General features: G+C 39.4%; 1 protein-coding gene across 1 annotated transcript in view; it reads left to right on the top strand.

The window, feature by feature from the left end:
- The window catches only part of ARMC2 (armadillo repeat containing 2), a gene marked incomplete at its 3' end in the record, with an annotated part of 54,501 nt that extends 33,917 nt beyond the window's left edge, over positions 1-20,584 (top strand). The window contains exons 13-18 of the mRNA XM_010189936.1: positions 1,782-1,881; positions 12,652-12,973; positions 14,476-14,598; positions 16,497-16,610; positions 18,067-18,199; positions 20,427-20,584. Coding sequence (XP_010188238.1) covers positions 1,782-1,881; positions 12,652-12,973; positions 14,476-14,598; positions 16,497-16,610; positions 18,067-18,199; positions 20,427-20,584 — 950 coding nt within the window. The remainder of the gene's footprint in view (positions 1-1,781; positions 1,882-12,651; positions 12,974-14,475; positions 14,599-16,496; positions 16,611-18,066; positions 18,200-20,426) is intronic.
- Positions 20,585-21,470: the final 886 nt, after the last annotated feature.

The following is a 21,470-nucleotide window of genomic DNA, read 5'->3' on the forward strand; positions in this document are numbered from 1 at the left end:
GATCAGCGTTCATTGTTTTGAGCTGTCAGATTAATCTGTGGGATCAGGGCTTGAGTGTGCAGTTGGAAGCACTGAAAGAATCTCAGTTTTATGAGTGGCTCAGTGGCTGCTTCCCAAGATGTGCTTTTTAGAGGGAGATCAGTATGAGTGGATCACCCAAAAAGATCTGTTTGTACTCTGAATAGTTTCTCAGTCAAAAAATCTTGCAGTTACCAAGCACCAGCTTGCAATATCCAATGCTAAGTGGCCTTGCAAATAGTTTAAGGATTTTGAAGAAGTTGTGAAATTAACTGTTGGTAATTTCAGGAGGAGTTTGTAAGCACAATTTATCAATGCTGTTCTAGATGATGTATTTGCTGTTGCTGCTTTGTTAGTGTATCAAGTCATGTTGCCTGTGGCTCCATGTTCATTGATAAGTCATTCTGCTGTGGACTTATCTTCCTATTCAGCTCCTCCAAATTATCCATCGCCTTCTCCATGCTAGATGAGATCGGGTTGCGCATTGAAGAGCAGCTGCATAAGGGACTGTCATTCCTTCCTCTCCACAGCTAAAAGCAGACAAATCTGGTCCTTTGCCATTTGTGCTACCTGTAAAGCATATGAATTGCTTCCCCAGTTCCATGCTACCTCGTCCACATCTGTGTGTCTAATTTTGTTCCTAAAAATGGGTTGGTCCTAGCAATGATAACAGCACTTTGAGCATACTTACTTCATCCACGGAGAGAGCATTTCTTTCACTTGGAAAATGCCATGAAAAGTGGGGTAATGGGTTTGCAATTAAATGTAGTTCATACTTACACTGTAATTCTGACAAGGCCATTTACTTGATCTAGAATTCAATATGGAGCAAAAGTAATTTTTCTTATTTAAAGTTTCCTACTCCTTCAATTTTTTTCTTAAGTTTAGTGAACTGCATGCTCCAAGGATACAAATTAGCCATAAAATCGATTTAATTAGCTTCCTGAAATTGCAGTCACAAAAAAAAAATGAAAAAAAATTGTACTATGCAGTAAAGAGCACGTATTTGAAGTTTGTTTGGTCTTCTAATAGTGCAGAATGATTATTCACATCTCTCAGTCAGTAACTTTAGACAGCTTCTTTGTAGAGAATATACTCAATCTATTCAGATTACAGTAAGTCTGTAAGTCGTGCTGTAATTGGTTGTCATTGAACATCAACACAGATGTTTGCTGGTTTTGACTACGTGGGAAGTAAGAGGTTATCCTGGTTTGTTCTGTTATTGCAGTGTTTCTGGTATGACGAGAGCACGTCCAGTTCTCTTATTTCGTAATGGCCAAGGTGAGCAGTGTAGGACCAGAACAGCTGTTAGGGAATACACAGAGGTAAATCGTGACTGCAAGAAGGCGTGTTCTCCATATCTGGCTGGTGAGAGACGTCGCTGGGCTTGACTAGACATGCATTAGGAAGGAGCCCTTTATTTCTTCTCCTGTCTGACTTCCCATGTCATCTTGAAATTACAGTTCTCCCATTCAATGCTAAGAAGTGCTGGTGTTAGCATACTGTGCCCATATGGCAAGCAGGTTGGGAAGCTCCTTATGTTCACTTCTTCCTGTGATTCACTGTGGGAAGGATAGCTACACTTCTGTTGTGCTCTTTTGTAACTGCATATGCCTCTCCAAGAAGTCAGAGTATTTGCCTTCGTTTCATTTGTTGGCAAATACAGCTCAGAGAGTCAAAAGCAGAGTGATTTTTTTAAAAAAAATCATTAGTAGAAAGAAAGTGCTTTCATTCACTGATATTTTATTTTTGTACGTTTGTAGCAAACTTTCTTCCTATGATGACTTCTGCGTGGCTTTAGCAGACTGCTCCAGATGTTACATCTTATTTTTAGCCCTACTAAACAAACACCAGAAGCAGCAGGTCAGTTTTTTCATCTCTTGATTTTTCTATATTAATCCTCTGATGTGTCTGTGTATTATTGTGCATAAGCTTGTTTTCAGTGACCTACTTTTATGCATTTACCAAATAAAAATTTTAAATGGTTGACAGCATTTCTAAGTAGTAAATAATTGAAATGAAATAATTTAGATTAAAAAGCCAAAGCAATACAGAGGATAGATAGTTGATTGACTTATCTATCCTTTGCATGTGTAGAAACAGTCCTTTGAGTACTTAATTGTTTTTCTTTGTTTTAAAAAATACTTTTTAAAGCAAATAGTTTATTTGAATATTTAATAGTAGGAAATTGTTGGGATTTCTCCTGCCTTCCTCCCTTGCAAAAGAAATGTGAATTTTTCAGAGTTGAGCAGTTTGAAGGCAGGGGAAAAATTGTTCCTTTAGCTGCATGAGGTGTCAGAATATATCTCTGCTCTACCAGAGGAAACCATGTGCCTACAATACCGCGTTTGGCACATTGACTTAGAAATAAGTGTTTAGGGCTTGTCAAAATGCCTTGTATTATGAGCTGAAATTATGAGTATGCTTGCTACCAACTTGATTAGAACATAGAGTCAGGAATTGCTGTATTGTCCTGCCATATCATAGTGATTTTTCCTAAAAAAAAAAAAAGAACGCCAGGCTGGGGGGGTTTGATCAAAGGTTTAAAGGTTGCTGTGTTGGTAGGAGTGCAGTGCCCCGTGTATGGTAAATTACTTGGCTCTATTGCCAGGTAAGATTTAAGAGGAAAATAATTTTTATGTAAAGCATAGTTGGAACAAGGTTTCGAAACATAGAACTTTAAATCACTTTAAGATTATTCTTAGAAGACAGAAGCTTTCTTGGCCGCTCCAGCATCTAAACTGATTTGAGGACATGTAGGTATGCTATCCAGCTTATGCCAGGGTTAGTAATTCCTGGAAGGTGGTCTCTTGTGCTGCTGTTGTTCAAGGCAGTTAATGAAGGTAACCAGATCGGCTATGCTGAACAATCCCTGCTTTCTCTTCCCAAATACAAAAATAATTTCTTCCTTTCCTGTTTACCTACCTCGCTGTTTTCTGTGATAATACACACGGAAAAGGAACAAATATTGAGTTGTTTCCGTTCTTCTACATGTATGTAGATTAACGTTTCTGCAGCGTATCTGAGTGTTTCTAGGTTCAGACTGCTCTTGCATTGTATAGTCTTCAGAGACACTTTAGTAAACACTATGTAAATAATGAGAAATATCAAAGGCATGATATTTTACTAGATTTATAGTTATTTTTCCTTGTGTGCACTGTATTAAAAACTCTACAAATGACGGGACTGGGAATAAAGTGCTTCAATTGAGTAACATCTTCCTTTCAATTTTCATCTGTAATTTTAAGGGAAACTTTTCTAGGCTCCTGAGATAATGGCTTTGTGTCATAATGAATTGTAGGGTCATATATAAATTCAAATTGTTTGTTGTCAGGTAGTGTTCAGAATTTAGCTTCTCATTTGTCTAATTTATTAAGTGTTCTTGAAATACATCTTTCTTTACTGCATTAGCATTGCTTTTTGTATTAAACTGTCAGTTGCTTTATCAAAATACAAATTAGTAAAGAAATAGCTTGTGTATTAAAAACACTTGGTTATTATGTTGTGATTATTATATATGCAGTGTCTTCAGAATAATTATTTCTTACTGCAGTTTTCAAACAAGCATGCAACTGTCAGTTGTCAGCTTAGTGAAGCCCTGCAGAAACAAGAAAAGGCACATGGATAATGTAATGCACCACTTTTTCTGTAGTATATAATAAACACTTGAGCTGTGAGGAGTGCAAATGTTTTTCCTGAGGTGTAGTTGGCAGTACTAATCTTTCTTTTAAAATGGTGACAGCTAGTGAGTTACGGAGCAAGTCGGTATGTGTTGAAAACAAAACAAGTTACAGCAGTGTGAGTAAAATTGCTGTGGGAAGAAGCAGCAAAGAGGAGGATAAATCAGTAACATTAAACTCAAATCATTAAAAATCCTCAGGACTGAAAACTGGTATGTTAAGAAAGGAAGTGTGTGTGTGTGTGTTCTCAATTTTCAGGTTGCAGAGTTCATGAGATCAGGTTTTTTTACTGGCAATCATGGCAGCTAGAAACATACTGGCGAAAAAGAGAAAACCAGCACCCGGACTTTCTCAAGTGCTTTCATAACTGTGACTTTAAAAATAAGCATTAAATACTGTGAAAATAAAAGTGTGAGCACTGGAAATAGGATTAATGACTTGCTCCCGCACCACACTGAATTCCACAGCTGCCACCCAAATAGTCTCCGTTCTTTTCACCACACTGCCATTTCAGCTCTTTTTTTTCTCTGCTGGTTTTCTCTCTTGGGTAAAAGAGTCAGAAGGAATGGGAGAGTAGTCATTTAACTCTGTGAGGAAGACTTTCGGGGAAATTAAGTTGGCAAGACTTGCTAAATTCCATGTGTCGTAGTCCTAGGTCAGGAGAGGATTACAGAAGATTGGAAAAGCTGGGTCTACAAGGTAAGACTGGGGAATTCAGCAGTGCTTTTCTTTGCATGTGAAGTACACTTTCTGTTGGACATCACTTGTGGTTGGTTTTGGAGCTTACTTGTGTGGAGTAACAAAAACTCCTTGAAAGCTTGCAGAAGTGTTCATGTAGAGCCTCTATGTTGCCAGCATATGTTGTTTTGCATGCTTCTGTTTCTAGTCAGCATTGTAGTCTTTTGCCTATCTCCAGAAATCTTTTAGCAAGATGCTGTTCACCTCTCCCAGATCATTATCATCTCCAAGCTTTTCATATAAGCTATATAAAGGACGACTTTCTCCGGCTGTAGTTAGTGTCACGAGTCATAAGAAGGCCATGCTTTTGGAACAGTAGGTTGCCTAAATAGGACAGTAGCTTCTATCAGTAGGTCAGGCACTGCCTGAGCTTAGGTGGCCTTTTGGGGCCCCGCTGTCATTTTTATCAGTGTACAGTTAGGAGTCTGTTTTCCATTTTAAGTGCACAGACACAAGGTGCGGCACGAAAATTTGCACAGAAGAAATCTTGTGCCTGTTGCATAGAAAAGTCCCTTTGTACTTTAGTGTAGCCTACATTTTTAATTAGGAAACATTTGTTAAGTATCTGACATTGCTGGATGCAGCAATTGCCTATTGAGCATTACTGACATAGGTTCACATGGAAGGATCATCCAGCCTACTGTCCATACTTGGCAGTGGTGAAAAGCAGATACCTAGAAAACAGTAAAAACAGAGCAAGCACACACTTCCTGCATATACTTACCAAACCTCCAGCTCTTCCCAAGTTTGGAACCTTCCTCAGCCAGCTGTGGTTCTCTGTGTATGAAATAAACCTCAGCGGACTTCCTTTCCATGAAATTCTACAGTCTCCTATCTACCCCACATAAACTTCTAACATCTTAAACATCTATTGGTAAGGAGTTGCCATAGCAGCTACCCATTGCACAAATAATTCCTTTTACTTGTTTTGAACTTGGCCTTTACTGTCTTCATTTGATTCCCTCTGGTTCTTGTATTGAAAAGTCGGTGAATGTTTAGTTGTCAGTCATTCATTTCACACCACCCCTGACTTTCTAGACCTTTATCATATCCTCTTTGAGTTATTTCTTTTCTAGGCTGAAGTGTTCTTGCTTACTTGGTCCTATTGTGCACCCGTGTTGCTTTTCACAGAACTTTCTACAGTCCTGTGTCCTGTATCTCTTTTTGAGGTGAGGAAACCAGAACACGGCAGTTAAGACATGGCCATATCATAGATTTTGCCTGCATAAGTTTATTTCCCAGGAATTCACAAAATTTTATTTGCTGTCTTGACCTCCTGTAAGCATTAAACCCCTGTGAAGAATCTGTCATTAATACTAAGATTGCTCTCCAAGTGGTTATTGTTGGCTCAAAGGCTGTCATTTTATACATGAAGGTATGACTGTTCTGTGGTTTTCCACATGCATAATTTAATGTTTATCTGCATTTAAATTTCATCTGCTATTTTATTACCAGTTGACTACAAATACTTTATCTGCTCTTCAGTCAGCCTTCATCTTTACTACTTTGAATATCTTAGTGTCATCAGTGAAGTCTTTCATATCCCTGCTTTCACCCGCTTTACCGTGTTGTTTATGGGCAAATAGAACACAACAGGTCCCAGCACAGAACCCTGTGGAGCTCCACTGGTTATCTTCCACCACCGCAGGGACTGCTGAGCTACTGTTTTCCATCCTCTAATCGTTTATGTATCATGAGGACATTCTCCCTTCCAGCATGACTGCTTAGTTTCGCTAGGATTTAGGTGAGTGACTTTGTCAAAAGCCTCCTGGAAAGCCCCATGGGTGATATCAGATGGGTGTCTTTTGCATATGTTTATTGTCAAAAGAACAAAGAGCTCAAGAATTGGGTAAGTCAGGACTGAGGAGTCTTAAAGCTGACTGCGTTTATCTGACTGTCCACTCATTGTTGGTTTTTATGGTTTCCTTTCATTTATCTGGTACAGACACCAGGCTTGATTCTCACTTGGATCCTTTTCTTGTAATAGATTCCATGTTTGTTACCCTTCCAGTGCTTAGGCATCAAGGCAGTTTTGAGAGGTAGCACATCACTGTTAATAATTAAGCTATTTAATTAATTAGTTCTTTTAGAAATGTAGGGTGATTATCCAGTCCTGTTGATTTGTTACTGTTGTGTCAGTTTACTCCTTAAAACTGGTTGTGATCACTTCGGTTTTGGACAGATCCTGTGATGAGTGATCCCTGGTGAAGTCTGTAGCAGTGAGTTTCTTTCACAGGGGGCATGAATCAATGCAAAGAACTCATTTAGCTTCTCTGCCATGACATTTTCTTCTCTGAAAGCCCATGTTTTACCCTGTTTTACCCTGATCATCAATTGCTTCTGCAGATTCTGGCAGACTTCTTGGTCCTGATATGCTTGAGAAGATTCTTGCATCTCTTGCATCAGCTAGTAGAACTGCACTAATTTACAATTATAATTTGCATGCTGCTTTACCTGCTTGATTTAACAATCAGTTTGTTGGAAACAATGTATTAAATGAAGAATAGTCTGATGTTGCCTTGTCATCTCCTTTAAGGAGATGTGTGCATTATCGGGTTCACTGTGCCTGGATCCACCCAGCTTTCTTCTCAAATGCATCTATCAGGTGGCAGGTTCCAAATCAGTTTATAGTCTTCTGTGAGCAAGCAGACTTTTGCTTGTGAGACTTTTTCTTGACTCCCTCTGAGAAAAAGACTCATTTTTTAGGGCTGTTGAATGATTTTTTTGCACTTAGGGTGGTGGGAAGGTTGTCACAAATGAGGCCTGTAAATGCAGGGAATTCTTCTACTTAGTTTCTGGTTTTATTTATTAGGTGAAGGCTTGTCTGCATGCAGTAACTGGCCTTCCTGGCTGGATTTTTGGCTGGCTTATGGAGAATTCTGTGATGAGCTCCTAGGAACCCAGTATCTGTCCATTTCAGTCAGTCATATAACATAAGTCACGTAAAACCCCAGAGCAGCCACGGGCTCTTAATAGAGTCTAATGCTGCAGCTATGTTTAGTTCAGATTTACATGTTTGCCTCTTAAATGCTTTGAGAGTATTATTGGCACTCTGCTCAGTGGCATCATGGTCTTCTGAGATACTGAAGATGTTTTTATTACTATTTTTTGGAGGGGGTGGGTAGTGTGTTCATGTTTCTATATCTGTAGCTTGCCTCTAAAGAAATGGTCATCAATGCTGACCTAAGTGTTCTTTGTGTTCTGGTTACTCACTTTTCCCTATGTGCCATCCCTCCTTTGGGCTGAGGACAGCTGTTTGGGTGACAGCATGATACGCCATTTCACAGAGCTGACCCAGCTTCCCATAACCTTAAAACTGGAAAAAAGAACCCCAGTCCCTTTGTTTGTTATCACCTGCATTGCTTTTCAGTTTAGTTTGTTGAACAGCCGTGCAAATAGTTCCCTGTTCACAAATACTGAGGTAACAATATGGGAGGGAACCAAACTGTGACTGCATAGGTAAGTGGGTGCTGTTTATGCCACCACTTCTACTTAAATGCTTGTCGATGTAGCCCTATGAACTTACATAGACCATGTGGTTCTTTTCTCCTATGTTTACAAATACGTATTTTCAGTTGTATTCTTCCTCCCTTTAGCCCAATGTTATAATAGTGCCTTGGCAATTAAAAAAAGCTATGAAAGGAGTATAGTAATTGGTCATAAAAGAACCAAAATATAACACTTTCCTCTTGTGTTTTGTGTGTGCACGTGCATATTCATAACTGATCATTCATTCTCTCTGAATTAACATTTTTGTCAAGAAGAAAGTATCCATTTTAGGGTAAATATTCTGATGACTATGAAGAAACTTCCCTGCTGCTAAATCTTAATAACCACAGAAGGTCACCCTTTTCCTACAGTATGATTTCAGGCAGTGTGCTGCTGAGCTGATAGTATGTTTGCATCTTCCCAATACTTTGGATGTGATTTGGGATTTGTTGTTGTTTGGGTTTTTTTGTATGAACGAAAATGCACAAGTGGTAAGGAAAGTGCAAAATATGTGATATGGACTCTGAACATAAAATTGTCAAGAATGTAGAGCTCAAAGTTTGTAGTCAACCAGCCTTCATTGGCATATATCGTATTGAAGCCTGCCGTTCCAGTGTATCAAAAGGTACAAGAGAGTGAACGTAATTACCAGGCAGGTAAACGTTAGAATATCAAATAATAAGAAGAAGATATTACTGCTTGATGTGACAGGCACTGTTACCAAAATATTTTGCCTTATGTTTTGGTATTCATTTCTACAAAAGGTGCTGAAACCTTGGGAACAGCTCTGAAAAGAGCTTAGAAGATTGATTAGAGTTAATAAAAACAACCCAAGATTAAGCAAATTTATCAATGACAAAGGTCAGCCCATTAGCAAGTTGCCTATTAATAGAATCTGCGCAAGAAAAACATTTCTTTTAGTAGACCATCATTTAATCTAGGAAAAAAGAGATAATAAGAAATAGTGGCTGAAGCCTAAATTTAAACTAGTAATATGAGTACAGATTTTGACCAGAGAGTTCAGTAATCATTGGAGCAATACCATTGGCAATATGGTTTTCAACTTCTTTTTTTTAGTTCATGATTTCTGAAATGTTTTTTGTTAGAGTGTGTACATTGCTTTTCATCCAGACATCCACAAACAAACCTAAGGATGGACGTGAGTTCTTCATTGCTAAAAGTCACTAAATGCAAATTAACTCTTTTCTGAAAAGTTTACCTAAACAGATCAGATTTTTGGGTGTAGAAATTATTGGGTAGGGTCCTGTGGCTGTGGGACACAGAAATATAACTATATTCTTCTAATGGCCTCTCCTTCTCAAATGTATTCATATTTGCAGAGAAAGAGGTTCCCTCTTTACTGAAAAAGTACTCCCTGCTATCCTTCTTTTTAAATCAAGTCTTGGTTTGGGTCAGTTGTTATTTCTGGGTTTGACCAGGAATTTTCACAGCCAGAATGTCACTTTGAGATGAATCTTTACTGTGTTTGGTAGAGACTAGCTCCAGGGTGGCATAAACTACTGTTTATTTTGTTTATAAGTAGACTATCAGGCCCTGCAAATAAAAGTCTTAAATTTTCTTTCCAAGGTACGTAATAAAGCAGAAATAAGAATTTGGAAATGAAATGTAAATTAGATTCTAGAGTCCTAGAAGCAGTTCATACTGCTGGGCAGTGGTAGAGTTCTGACTGCCTCCATTGGAATTTGAGTAACACGGAAAGCAAATTTCACTGACGGCTGGAGATTTAATAGGAACACAGCCGATGGCATCTGATTATTTTTTCCCATACTACCCCTCCCCTGCTGAGGGTCCAGATACCAAACAGGTATCTTGGCCAATGTGTACAGACTCTAGAAGGGACTCCCCTCCTGTCTTTATCTTGTTCTGGTTAGAAATTACTGACCTAATTGGCTTTCCTTTCTCACTGATAGGTAAAGCTGTACTATTTGTACCTCTCTTCATCATGCTTTATGCTGAAAGGCAGGTACCTTTTAATCGCCAAGATAAACTGCTGTCAGGTTCCATGACTCAGCAAGTACACTGGGTACCTTTGCTACTAGGGCAGTGCAAAGCATAGATTTTTAGGAGGAGATAAGCAAAGAAATCTTTCCTGTCTGTAATCAAATGTATGTGGTTCTGGTTGTCAGAAAAATAAGAGTTAAATGCTGATGAGTTTGTGGTGCCCTTACCGTGTTAAAACAAATAAAATTATCAGTTTCTTCTTAGATTGGAAGCAAAGAAAAAAACCCCAGTTCTCCTTGAGCTTTTCTTGATATGTTTCTTCAAATTTGTTTGTGTAAGTGAAACTGTGTGGTCCAGTCAGATTTGGGTACATTCTGTGGACAGCATGTCTCACATGAATGCCTCATTATAAAAAGATGAAATAACTGAGTGTAATTCCTATATTTAATCCAATTTGTCTTTAGTGTTAAAACCTCCATAATATATAAATTAATCTGATAAATGACTGCTAAGTAGTTTTTCTGTAACTGTGCAAGAATGCCTGAAGTTCCATATGCTCCAAACATTTGGAGATGCATAATAATGTCATTTATTATGCTGATTTTTTTAGGCCCATGGGCCTTGTTCAGGTTTAGTCTTGCAAGCAGTTTCAAAATAACATTCGTCTTTATATGTATTCTTTACACACCAGTTCTAAGCTGGTGTTTCTTACCCTCTCAGTGCTTACCCATGAATATTTTTTAAAAAATATAACCAAAAAGAATATGAACTCTAAAGTATTATGCTACTAAGGAAGTTGTACCAGCTTTTCTCTTTGACTCTGCTAGTTAAATTTTCACTGGAAGATAATGAAACCTTGGTAATATGTTATTAAAACCGGATGTGCTTAGCTAAGAAGAAGTATTTTATAAGTTTGTTTTGCTAGCCTGTAGGTGGAAAGCACAGTTGAGATCACACTTCTCAAAATATCAGTTGATTGCTGCGCGGTACCTGTTTGTCTCTTTTCTGATTGGGCAGAGCTGTTGCTGGGCTGATACTGTTTTGACCAAAATTAGAAAGTCAATATAAATGAGTCGAACTAGACTGCCTGCTTTTTTTTCAGTTCTCTCTTCTGATTCATCTGTTGTTTGTTTCAAATTCTTACAGCCTTTGTGAACTGGGGGTTGTGCCAGCAAAGGTGGAAGCTCTTAGTGGTTAGTCAGGAAGAATGGTCACAAAAATTTGTCTGTGACATTTAGATGCTTGCAAAAATACGATGCCTAGTTAAAAAAAAGGGGGAAGTGGGTTCTAGAGAGTGATCGTATTAAATACATGGATGTGAGAACCTATTCCTCACTCAGGAGACTGCCTGCTTCTTGTATTGGGGGACAGCATTCAACTTCTTGGCCCTAAGAGTTATTGGCAATGGCTTGTGATAGAGGCTTAGAACCTGAAACTTATTGATGAGAGCATGTATGAAAGAAGGATTCAGTGCTTACAAACCTTTCTCCCTCCGTATTAGGATGTATACTTCAACAAGTTGGACTGTGCCTGGTTAACTTAGGGTATTTACTCTAGGGAAAGGCTATTTCTCAGTATTTCCAAAATGAAGCAACAAGAGATGTTACCCTATATCCCACTGAAGGGCAGGGATAGAAAGTGCTTTAAGAGAGCAACTTGGTTAAATCATTGGATCTCAAGATACCATATAAAACTAGAAAATGTGTCTCATTTAGCAACTATAAGAATAAAAGGTTAGTAAGAACATGTGAAATCAAAATCAGAAAAAAAAACAAAGCACAAAATGAAATGCAGCTAGAAAGGAACATGAAAAGATACAAGAAAAATTTCTATAGTACATTCGTAATGAGAATAAACTAAGGAAATAATTGTGGCAGTGTTCAGAAGATGATGACAGTTATTGACAGATGCCACTCCGAACAGTGAAGTGTTGAATACCTTTTTTGCTGCTTTTTGTGAAAGGTTTAAGCATGACCAAATGGTTAATCTCTACTTCAGCCTGAGTTTTTCTATCACTAAAAAATGAGCTGGAGCATATTTAAGTGTCTTCAAACCAGCTAGGCCTGATGAAATTTCCCCTTTGGTGTTTACAGACGCACCAAAAGGCGTAATGTCTCTGGGATTCTTGAAAAGTTATGTAGGATGGCAAGGCTGTAGGGCACCTGTCTTTAAAGGGAGAAAGAGAAGGAATTAAGGAATAACAGACCAGTCAGTTTAGATTATATTTCTGGTAAAAATCTATAGTTGTCTGTAAGCAATTGGACTCAACAAGGAAATGAGTAAGAGCTAACGTGGATTGAACAGTAACAACCCAAGGGGAAGTGGCTTAACCTCTGCAATGGGTACCAGTCCTAGAGAAGAAGGGAAGGAGGTGGGCTTTGGCCATCACAACTGATGCTTGCTTGCTTGAAAGATTAGTAAGCTCTGGCCCATATGATTATTCTGGTTATATAAAGTGCTGTTTTAAGATGTTTTTGGATTACTGTGAGCTTGGTAAAAATAGATGACCTATACTAAGTATATCCCATTAGTAATTATCCCAATGCTATACTAGTTCTGTCAGATGTTTTTTATTTCATCTGTAAACAGGGTTATGAAAAATAGCAGCATAAAAATTATTTCTTATTGCTGTATTTGGCATTCCCTCAGTTGTTTTGGACCTACTATAACTGAACTGTGAAGCAAATTAAGTATTATCTTCTTTTTAAGCAGCTAATATCTTCTCATGTTTTCCATGTAATATGGTTTATTTATTTTATTGCAGGATTTGGTTATCCGTATCGTCTTCATTCTTGGTAATTTAACAGAAAAGAATAACCAGGCCCGTGAGCAATTTTTTAAAGAAAAAGGAAGTGTTAATACCTTGATATCATTATTCCAAACCTACCATGAGCTTGATTTGAATGCACAAAAATGTTACCGTGAAAGAGAAGGGGAAGACGACAACCACCCAAAGCATCCTTCAGAAGCAGAAGACGTGCTGATAAAACTGATCAGAGTGCTGGCCAACCTCTCCATTCATCCCAGCGTAGGAGCAGCTCTGGCAGCTGCCCATCGTGTTGTAGAATCACTTGTTGCAGTACTAGGTAATAAAACCGATGTTGTGTGTGTTATCTTTGTTCCGTCTGTAAGGAGAGTTAGGAATTTTTATACTTGACCTCCTTATCTGGGTTGAGCCATACTTAACTAGATCGGTTCTGTTGCTAAAGTAACAAAGTCAATCTGGTGATATTCATAAACTGCTGATGTAGATAGCCTGCTTGAAGCAGTGGGAGCGTTGCTGCTTTGGTACTGACATTTTAATGGCTAGGGGAAGAGTTGTACGAGTGTTCCATTCAGTGATAAGATTTGCAGATATGATTAAGGATAAGGAAACAAATTTTGCTTTAAATACATCTCACGTAGAGTTCATATATAAGGGAAGTCTGTTCTTATCAGGTGCTACATATATGTGCTTGGTGGTGGGCTTTTTTTTTTTAAGGTTTGCAGGTTTTGTGACTGTTCTGGATTAAGTATTCTTTCTGTTCCCTGCACACTTTCAAACTCCTTGGAAAAATTTCCTCTTATTTTTTAATCTTTTTCAGATTTTTAACTTTTATCCCTTTCAGGAGGAAGTCCTTTTCACTCTGAATGGAGGCTTAGGACTGCAGTTCCTTTACCACTTACTGATCTTGTAAATCTAATTACAGGCTAAGACTGGCAGACTGTTCCTGCAGAGGAACAGAGTCTAACAGAGTTTAGCAGTGACAAGATACATCTTAGAGAACTTGGTGTATTTTAGTGAGTGATGAGAACATTAAATACCATGTAAAGACAATAAACCTGATTATGTATGCTAGTTTACCAGTCTTACCCACCAGCCATGGGGATTAGAGAAAGCAAATTTACAACTTCATCCGTTGTGTCCTAAGCCCTGCAGGAGCTTCCCTGGTTGGAATTGTCTTACTTGCTGCGTAAGTGCTCTCAAGCTTCAAATTTCTCTGCCACCCTCCCTTCTTCCTGAGCACCATATCAGTCAGTTTACTACAAAGTGGTCTCTCTCCATATGAGCTCGGCTCTCTTATTTCCTGTGCTCTAAACCGGTGTACACAACTTTCAGAGTTGCTGGTGGAATTTTGCACTTGTTAACAGTGTTAACTCTAAGAGAGAGTCTCCTTCAAATTTTGTTAAAGGGGTTTTTTGGTTTTTTCAATTTTTCAGTGTACCTGACATTTCAGTAGAACAGTCCTTGGTGTTTCTCTGTGTCTGTCACACAGGCCTATTTCTGCATGTGGATTCTCCTCAGTTCCATCTTAAAACAGCAAACAGGATCTGTAAAACGTCTTAACTAAGTGGATTTTAAGCCATGTTGCCTTAGTCACAGTGATTTCTGTAGATGAAGAGTCAAGAAGAGTGACTTTGTGTTGCCATTTTTGGACCGGCTGTTCCTGTTAGCTTCTGCTATGTTACTGAAAAACAGAATATTTGTGGTAGTCGCCATGTAAACTATGATTCAGTTTGCTTCTGAGTTATAATGCACTGCTAAGTTACGCATCTGTGTGTGTGTCTATCTACATATGCATATGGTTTGGGTTTTTTTTACTATCAGAATACAAGTCAGCTGATGACTGTGAGGAGTTGGTCATCAATGCTGCAACTACAATCAACAACTTATCCTACTACAAAGTGAAGAGTTCTGCTGTTCAAGAGAAGAAGTTCCACATTGCTGAAAGTAAGGACTTCTAAGCTAGTACTTTTGGTATAGCTTTTTGAAAGTGCAAGTTATTCACGCTATATTTTGACACTACAGAAAGTAAAGACACTGATAGTCTTTTGTGGTATCATATTGCAGGAATATAAAGTTCATAGGGCTAAATTCTTCCCCTAATGATTTCTTGTTCTTTTGGAACATAATTCTATGACTTGTGTGAACATAGTCAAGTTGTAGACAAATCCCCTTCTTTTCCTCTGCAAAGGAATTTGCCATATTGTTTTCTGTTTAGTAATTTCTGCTAGACTTGTTCAAAATCCATATGCCTAAGACAAAATAATGTTGCTTTTTACTTCTAATTAGAGTATGGTAAGAAAGTGTTTTTGCTTTGTAGTACCTTCTAGACCTGCAAGATCTGATTCCCGTCTGGTTTTGGTTTATAAATCTATTGACAGTGTAAGAGTTGTGTGATTCCTTCTCCTCTGACAGTATGGACAGTAGTTGTGTTTTAGTGATGTGTAGGAACTGCATCTGAGTTCTGGGACTCTTTGTGTTAATGTTATACAAAAGGTAGAGAGTCTGCATCTTGCATACCTTTCTACATAGACAAGACTTGGGGGAGAGATGGAGCCTGAAGTTCACACAACAGGTAGAATGAGGAGTAGGAAAAGATTCTGGCTGTCAACCTAGTGCCCTGGCTGGTAAACATCATATTCTCCCTAGGTAACCGTTCTCCTGTTCTGTCACGACTCATTTCATCACCCATAAGCCACCCGTCCCTTACTGCTTGTTGGAGAAATGTGGAAACAAATGACTTCTCTGCCTGTCCCCTTCGCTCTCCCTCTCCTGTTTTTGTTGTTAGCATCAGTTGTTAGCAACCAGTCCCATCACCTTTCCTCTGCCTGAACTGAGGAGAGAGAAAACCAGAGAGAGAGACTGAAGACAGCAGGCGTCCTCCTGCAGGAGACATGTTGAGAATACTTGCTCTTTGATACTAGTGGTGGATCCCAAAGACAAAAAATAATCATTTCAGATGTGTCTTTAGGACAGGTACAAGGCATGTTCAGTATTGCAACATTCAAAGATGGAAATAATGGAAGCAAAGCCAACCTCTTTTCTCTATTTTGTTTCCTCTCACTTTTCTGTGGTACAGGGGTTCAGGGTTCACTGATTTGAGTTCTTTGTATGATGGACTGATTTCAGTGGCTCACTTCATACTCGCAGAAGACTGCGAAATGTAACTTCTGTAATATCGCTCCTTTGCCATGCACTGAAAACCTACGTGATGGTAACTCTGCCTAGGAAATGGTGAAGGTCCCATTCTGTCTGCTGAAGTTACAAGTTAATCATATGTGAAACTGCTAAGCAGGAAAGCAGCAAGCAAGTCAGTGCTTCAGACCGGGGCAATATTGGGTAGCTGTTCAGAGTAAATGTGTTTGCTTGTTACAGCAGCACTGAGAGAAAATAGAGCTAATGTCAGAAAATCATTTGAGTTTTAGGAGACATCCCACCATAAGACCATCTGTTCGGGATCTAAATCAATTCTCTTATATAGTGCAACACTTTTTTTCTTCTTTGTCTTCCTGGATTTTAACATGAGCCCACTCAAAACTGTATAGCAAAACTGGCTCCCATGATTGCAACTGCACTTAGGCTATCTTCGTAACTCCTCATTTGTTCCTTTGCATTTAGCCCCATATTGAAGCTTCTTGTCTCATCTTCAGAGCCCTACACAATTTATCTCTTGTTCCACCATCTGCTCACCGCCTTCACTGCAACCAGACAGTTAGATAACTGTTCCAATTTATTACATTTATTGCTGTTGCTGCTTGCATCCTGATATTTGTTGGTAAAAAGCCAAGCACATGCTTGTGATATACAAGTAATTGTTTTTATTTTGTTTCTCTGCAAACCAATAGTGCTTTTAAAGCTGCTAATGAGCAACAGTATGGATGGAGTTGTGGAGGCTGTCAGAGTCTTTGGCAATCTCTCCCAGGATCATGAGATCTGTGACTTCATCATACAGAAAAAGAGTGAGTTACTTTTGCGTTTGTAGGAGTCTTGTTTTGGAATGTCCATAGTTCTAAAAAGGGAAGATTGTTAATAAGCTGTCTCAGTTAAAGGGTAAAAGCAGTCTTCTCTGATGTTTTGCAAATTAGGGAAATGTTAGAATCCAATAGTAGTTATTATAAACACCATTTTATTTTGGTTTCATTAAAATGGAAATATTGGAGTAGGAAAAATATGCCATGGTTATGCCTTCACAAAGGTAAATACTACAAAAACTCTGGCATTCCTTAAGTTTATAATTTTAAAATTTCCTTTCACTCCTTTAGTTTTTCAAATCTTACAGGTTAGTAGAGATACGATAGAAAACGATAAAGCCAACTGAATTCTCATTTAGGTTCATAATCACAGGTTTTTGATTCCCATGTTTGACAGCTTGTCAGCACTTTGTAACATGCATTTAAGATGTTTGACTGCCTCAACAAAAGGCCTCCTATTTGCCTCTGGGTGAAGCAGGATGCAAGTCTTCTCAAGTCTTTTTGCTTTGGGTGTCTAAAGAGCTTTGGGAAAAACAGCAACTCCTTCCTATCCACAGAAGGCGTGTCATAAGTTTAATTAAACATCAGTTCACTGTACCTTTTTTTGTACCTACCTGCCAGAGCTGAAAGGGAGGCGATATGCCACAATGTGCAGCCCCTTCTTTCAAGGGTGGACATATCACTGCTTTTTGAGGAGAATGTATCCACAAAGTGAATAACTGGTTGCTGATGAGCTTTCTCAGTCAAAGGACTGAATTTTCCACCTGGGACAGGCTGGTGTCAGTGTGCCAAGCTCAGAAAGAGCCAAGAGGCTGCCTCTCAATTAGGCAACACTGCCTCCATTGCTGAGGCTGCCTTCCTCTGCCTGCTGGCTTCAGCGTCAGCAAACACTGCAAGATGCTGCACATCCAGCGCCTGCTCCTCGCTCGTCTCCCCTGGGAGCCCGGGGCTGCAGCAGTCCCAGCTGGACGGGGTGTGGGCTGGGGCAACCCTGCCGTTGGCGGGGTAAGAACATCCCTCTCTGGATGCCAAATGCTGAATGCCAGCAGCTTCTGCTGCCTATGAGATTGGAAAGAGGCTGATAACTTTCAGAAATAAGCTGTAATTCAGTTTGGTGAACTTAGCCTCGTCTGGTTGGATTTTCACATTACTTCAGTGTATTTTTATAACTGGAATTCTGTATGTGTTGCTGTGAAGAAAGCTGGTGTTCAGCATGATGTAATATAGTGGCTGTTACTCTGGCTTAAGCCCTGTTCTACAAATGTCACAGTAATATGCTGCAAGGTTAAATCTTTGGGTAGGTTATCCTGCACTTGCCTGGTTTCTAAGTATATGTATTTAACAAGTAGTAATATGTTGTAACATGTTGTGTAAGTGTTATAACACTTCTACAACACTTGTGTAAGTCCGTCTTCCCAGTAACTTTGTTTCCTTTACAACCCAGTATACAAGTTCATCATTGCTTTACTTGATGCCAAGAACCAAGATGCCTGTTTCTCTGCCTGTGGAGTTCTGCTCAATCTCACAGTAGAGAAGAACAGACGAGCCCTTCTGATGGAAGAAGGAGGAATTGGAAAGTAAGTTCCTAATTAAGCTTACAAAAAAGGCAGGTTCCAGTAATTTTGACCAAAGGATTTCAATCAGATTCTTTTTTATTGGAGCAAATAACTTGTAGTAAGGATACATACTTAATAGATATTCAGCATCTAACGGTCTTCAAGAAAAAGCCTGTCATGTTCTTTCATGTTTTTTGCAAAAGCATTACCGTGGTTTAACCTACTGCAGAGCTGAGAACCACAGAAAAATTTCCCTGCATATCCTCCTGATATGGCACAGCAGAGGAAGGAGAGCACCATACACCATATGGCTTTGCAATAGCCGCTTAGGCTTGACTTAACTGGATCCTGTGTCGGCTACAGTTACTAGGCACCATTAATGTGCATCTCTTGTAAGCATGAAGACTGCTTCAGGAACTATGACACCCCACATGGGCTCTTGCAGTTTTTGTAACTATGTCGTACTGGTGTAGCTGTGCTCAGCAGAGAATAAATAACTCCCGAGATCCTCTCTCCAAGAGTTCAGGTTTAAGGCACTTGTACTGTAAGTGGTATTAGATCTTGAAAAACCACTGTGGATGCAATGCTTGTGGCTTTGATGTTCAGATAATAGTGGATCTAGCTTAATTGGAGCAACATGAAAGATCATGTTCCTGTGCTTGTAAAGCAGTTGACATAGCCCACGTTTATTAAGCAGTATGCCTAGCTTTGAAATGCTTTCCTGTTCATACATCATATCATTACTTTTTTTTATACAAGGTAAACAGTGCATGGTCTGCTCATCCTTTCTTCCCATATTCTAGTTAGCTAACAAAATATAAAGCTGAAAAAATAAATTACAGGCAAATTGGTTAATAAATGTGAGAAAATTCTATTATATAGAATTTGTATTACAGAGAATATTGAGTAGAATATAGAATCATATAGAATATAGAATTTTCTGTACTCTGAGAGTTTGTAAAGAAGGATGAAAAAACAGTAACAGTATGGAATAAAACTGGAGAATTTGGAAGTGATTGCTGTGGAGGTCATCCTGACCGTGCCAAACCAGCTCTGTGGATTTTTGGAAATGAGGTCATTGTACCCATATATACTGACTCTAATAAAACATGGAATTAGTCTCATGAGAGAGTTAAACTTCAAAAAAATTAGGGCAAGTACTTTTGGCTTTTCATTAGATGCCTCCCGGTCTTCCACAATGACTACCTTCAGAGAGGAGAGAAAAAGCAAACCTCTTTTTGGTTGCTTTTCAGTCACTCCTATTTTCAGCCATACCTGAATGTCACAATTATCCTGTGTTCCCTTTACTCAGCACCAGGTTGTAAATCTCACCATGAAGCAGGGAAGTGAGGGAAAATAGGGTTAGGGAAGAGAAGAGCAGTGAGGGGTTACAAGTAGCGAGGTCACTGTGGACAGCAGGTGAAAAACACTGACTTCTGCTGTCCCAGGACTTGTGAACGCTGCTGTTTGCATCTCTGGATAGCTACTGCACATAAACGGGTGTTGACAGAAAAGTTACAGCTTAATTTCAGAGTCCTGCTTATGATCGAGCCTGCATTCGGTATCTGCAAGGAAGTGAGATTGGGAAAAAGGTCAAGAGCCTAATGGTCCTTAATAAAACTGACATTTCTGAGAGGTGTCCATTGGGAGTGCAGGCTGAGGAAATACAAGAAAGGGGTGAGATCTGCAAAACAGTCTGACCTCACTGAAGGTAGGAGGTAACTCTGTGAGTTGTGGAAATAGCAAATTCCTTTGAACTTGTCTTCTGGTCAGATCCTCTGCTGTGTAATAAGCTGAACGTTCTGACTGAAGCCTTTTCTGCATTCATACCAACTTTTCTGGATGAATTCTTGGTGCCTGCTAAGGTTCGGCTTGCATTGCAGTGTCTGCTCTAGTGGTAGCCACAGATTTGGGACATTCACAGATGGTAGTGAAATTTGCTGGAATTTAGTGTCTTTGAGATGGTTACATTTGTCACCTATGTGGTTGAGGTTGGTCCATTGGGTTAAAAAGTTATAGGGAATGGATAGATGCGGTGGGCATATGCACCCATGTATAGACAAAAGGTGTGTTCGCATCTGTAGGGAGCTAGACTAAATGAAAAGAAGGAAGAAAATAGTGTCTTAAGTTTATTAATGTATAATTTTCCTGCAATTTTCATGGTGTGAGCGTACGTTTCTAGGCTGCCTGGATTTTGAAGGGAGAAAACTACATGGAGCAAAATACGGTTTTTGTTTGATGCTTACAGGTTAGTTGACTGTTTACAAGACTTTGGGCCGGCAGACTGGCAGCTGGCTTGTTTGATCTGCAAAACCCTGTGGAACTACAGCGAAGACATCACCAGTGCGGCTTCATGCTTTGGAGAAGATACCGACACGCTGCTGGGGCTGCTCACATCGCTCCTAGGTGAGATCTTGGTCTCTTTTCCTTAATAAAAGAAATGGAGGGAGCAAAATCAAAGCAGTATTAGTTTGGGTGGGAAGCCTGTGATGCAGCTCTAAGTGGTTGGCCAGGATAGACCACCCAGCAGCACAGGGGTCTCTTGCCTCAGCACATTCCCTCGGCTCTTACAGATTGCCAAGCTGGAGTTGGCCGCTGGCGCTCCCCACTTTGGTTTGTCTTGTTAGCACACTGCTAATGCAGCACCCAACTGCCCCGTAGACCTTCAGTGCAAACCACATTTTTCACTGGCCTCAAAGGTCACTGCAGGTGTTGACAGAAGCAGGGGCTTAGCTCTGGTGCACCCCTGCACAGCACACAGCCTGGGGAACAGGGCTTCTCTCTGTAATCGGAGGGCTGTGTTGTGCCACAGGCTGAGCCTGCTGCTTTGGCTGCCCTTCTGTTCTTATCATGGTCTCCTTGCGGCAAAAACAATGTCCTGGCAATTTCTGATCTTCCTGAAGCTAGGAAGGGTGTGCTTCTCCACAAATACGAGCTGGAAGGTGTCTGCAAGTGAATGTGAAGACCCCAGTTCACTTACCCAGTTGGATCTTATCATCTGCACATTTACGTTTTCTTCAAATTTTACAGAGTTTAATTGCTATTGTAATAGTCCTACAGTCACTATGTCTGATTTTTCTCATTTTATGAGCACTGCTCTGGTTATGATTTTATTTTGGGTAGGTCATTTACAATTATCTTTAAAAGAAATATTTAAAATGAAATTGAAGCAAACCTTAAGTAATTTTGATTTGGTTTTAATTGGAAATGTACTGGAGATGTGTGCTTGCTGTGGAGGAGGCTGCATGTTAGTCAGACCCAGATAGAAAATTGGGGATATATTATAAATTAT

Source organism: Mesitornis unicolor, unplaced genomic scaffold (genome assembly GCF_000695765.1).
Source record: "Mesitornis unicolor isolate BGI_N332 unplaced genomic scaffold, ASM69576v1 scaffold6238, whole genome shotgun sequence".
Classification (NCBI taxonomy): domain Eukaryota; kingdom Metazoa; phylum Chordata; class Aves; order Mesitornithiformes; family Mesitornithidae; genus Mesitornis; species Mesitornis unicolor.